This window comes from Tinamus guttatus, unplaced genomic scaffold (genome assembly GCF_059628265.1).
Source record: "Tinamus guttatus ecotype Peru unplaced genomic scaffold, ASM5962826v1 Tinamus_guttatus_pri_ptg000131l, whole genome shotgun sequence".
Taxonomy (NCBI): domain Eukaryota; kingdom Metazoa; phylum Chordata; class Aves; order Tinamiformes; family Tinamidae; genus Tinamus; species Tinamus guttatus.
The window spans coordinates 2,935,553-2,937,376 of NW_028288665.1; the positions used below are offsets into that span (position 1 = coordinate 2,935,553).

At 44.2% G+C, this 1,824-nt stretch overlaps 1 protein-coding gene across 1 annotated transcript; it reads left to right on the plus strand.

Moving 5' to 3' along the window:
• The first annotated feature begins 257 nt into the window (after positions 1-257).
• LOC148595256 (uncharacterized) lies at positions 258-1,205 on the plus strand. Its single transcript, XM_088521705.1, has one exon. It carries the CDS (start codon positions 258-260, stop codon positions 1,059-1,061), a length of 804 nt encoding a protein of 267 aa, XP_088377831.1. The 3' UTR covers positions 1,062-1,205.
• Positions 1,206-1,824: the final 619 nt, after the last annotated feature.

Here is a 1,824-nt window from a genome sequence, read left to right on the forward strand (position 1 = left end):
TCATTTTAATTATTATTGGATTAATGTTGTGTCTCAAAGAACATCTAATGCAAATCACGAGATATGGCCTGAAGTGACCCAAGGGTTGTGTTTTATTAGAAAAGTAATAGGTCCATTGCTTAAATATATAGAAGAGATTCTTTCTTCAAATGTCACTTTGCACGGGTCTTCTGTGTGTGCACATGTGTGTGTATGTGGAAATGAAATCCTCTTGCTTGCACTTTGTCCACAGCAAGTTTCTGTAGCTCATGCAATAAATGGCTGAGAAAGCTGATTTAATGCCAAGAGATGAAAAGGAAACCCAAAAAAATGCTGATGAAGACCTATTCCAGAGCTGTCATGCTGTAACAGCACCATCCTCTTGCCCTGTCAGTGCTCTACTAGACAGTATCCATGAAGGCCAGGGAAACTCAGCAGTGCCAGAAGGACCATCCGTTCCCTCTAGCCTCGCCATGGCTCAGGAAGAAGCCCCTGCTGGACCAGAGCGCATCACTGGGAACAAGGCACAAAGTAGAACCTTTGGGTTCCCCAAGGATCTCTCAACAGATGTCAATATGTCATTAGGTGACTTGTCTCGTCTCATGGCAGTCTGCAATCTGGAGTCTGGGGACATATCCTCTCCATGTCCAGAAAGTCTCTGCTGGGACTGTAGCCAAAATTTGGAAGAGTCACAGCTCCCAAGGGCTTCCCACAGCTCTCAGGAGCTGCAAACTGTTGCTGCCCTGCTAGTAAGCAAATTTGGTTGCTGTCATGCAGGGATTCCTAATACTTACAGTGGCATAGAGGATGATATGGTCTCTTATAGCCTAGGCCAGGCAGTTTGGATGAAGACCACAAAAGTAATGGAGACCTTAGAAAAGAAGAAACAGGAGGAGAAGGAGAAGTATCGGGTCCAGCTAGCTATGTACCGAAGACTTCTGCTTTTGCGCTCAATCCGGAGTTTGCACAGACAGCTGGAGCAGCAGCAGGCCAGGTTGCAGGAATGCTATGGTACAGTAATAAATACCAAGAAAGAAGTATTGAAACACATTCACTCATCCTCACCCTCACCTTCACCATAATCATGTTGCTACACGCAGAAATGAGCTTTGCAATGTCACCAGAGCTATCAGGAAGCTTTCACGCCATAGGGGAGATTTTCTTAATACCCAAGAATATGTGCCCAAATGTACTGCAAGCAAAGAGGGAGCAAGAGAATAAGAAGAAAAAGGAAGTTGAAGTGTTGTTCTAGGAACTCATCTGGATGAATTGCTACAAGAAGCTGGCTCCTGATACACCCTCAAAGCCTCAGGTTGAAATAGGATATTTGCCATATAGATTTTTGAAAAGAAAAAAAAACGGGAACCTAGTCTGACATCTTCTCTGTAAAGCTGATCAGATGCCAGAGGTGCTGCCTGCTGAGTATGATGTATTGCACATCTCCCTGGTGCTTTCAGCAAAACTTGATTGGGTTAGCTGGATCACAAGGATTCCCATATTCTAGAAAGCGGGAGTAATTGAAAGCAGCGAAGTTCAGCCTTGGTGAACTGGTGAAGTGTGCATTCCTCATGGATTTTGTCTCAGTGCTTTTTGCTGCTGTGGATTTTCAGTGCGTCCTCAGCTTCAGAGCTCATGGTGCAGACTGAGCACTAGGCCTCTCTTCCCTACCAAGCTGCTTGTTTTCCCTCAAAGCCTCTGAGGCCATCATTTGTTTATCCTTTTGTGCTTCTATGAATGTAAGTGAAATTATTGTGGGAAGGTAGGACAGTGAAACACAGTACAGAGAGACAGTGCAATTGCATAAGCCTTATTTCCTTAGGAAAGTAAAATTTTTTAAAAAAGGCC

Coding starts and splice junctions, on each gene's coding strand:
- LOC148595256 (XM_088521705.1), top strand. CDS start 258: ATGGCTGAGAAAGCTGATTTAATGCCAAGAGATGAAAAGGAAACCCAA.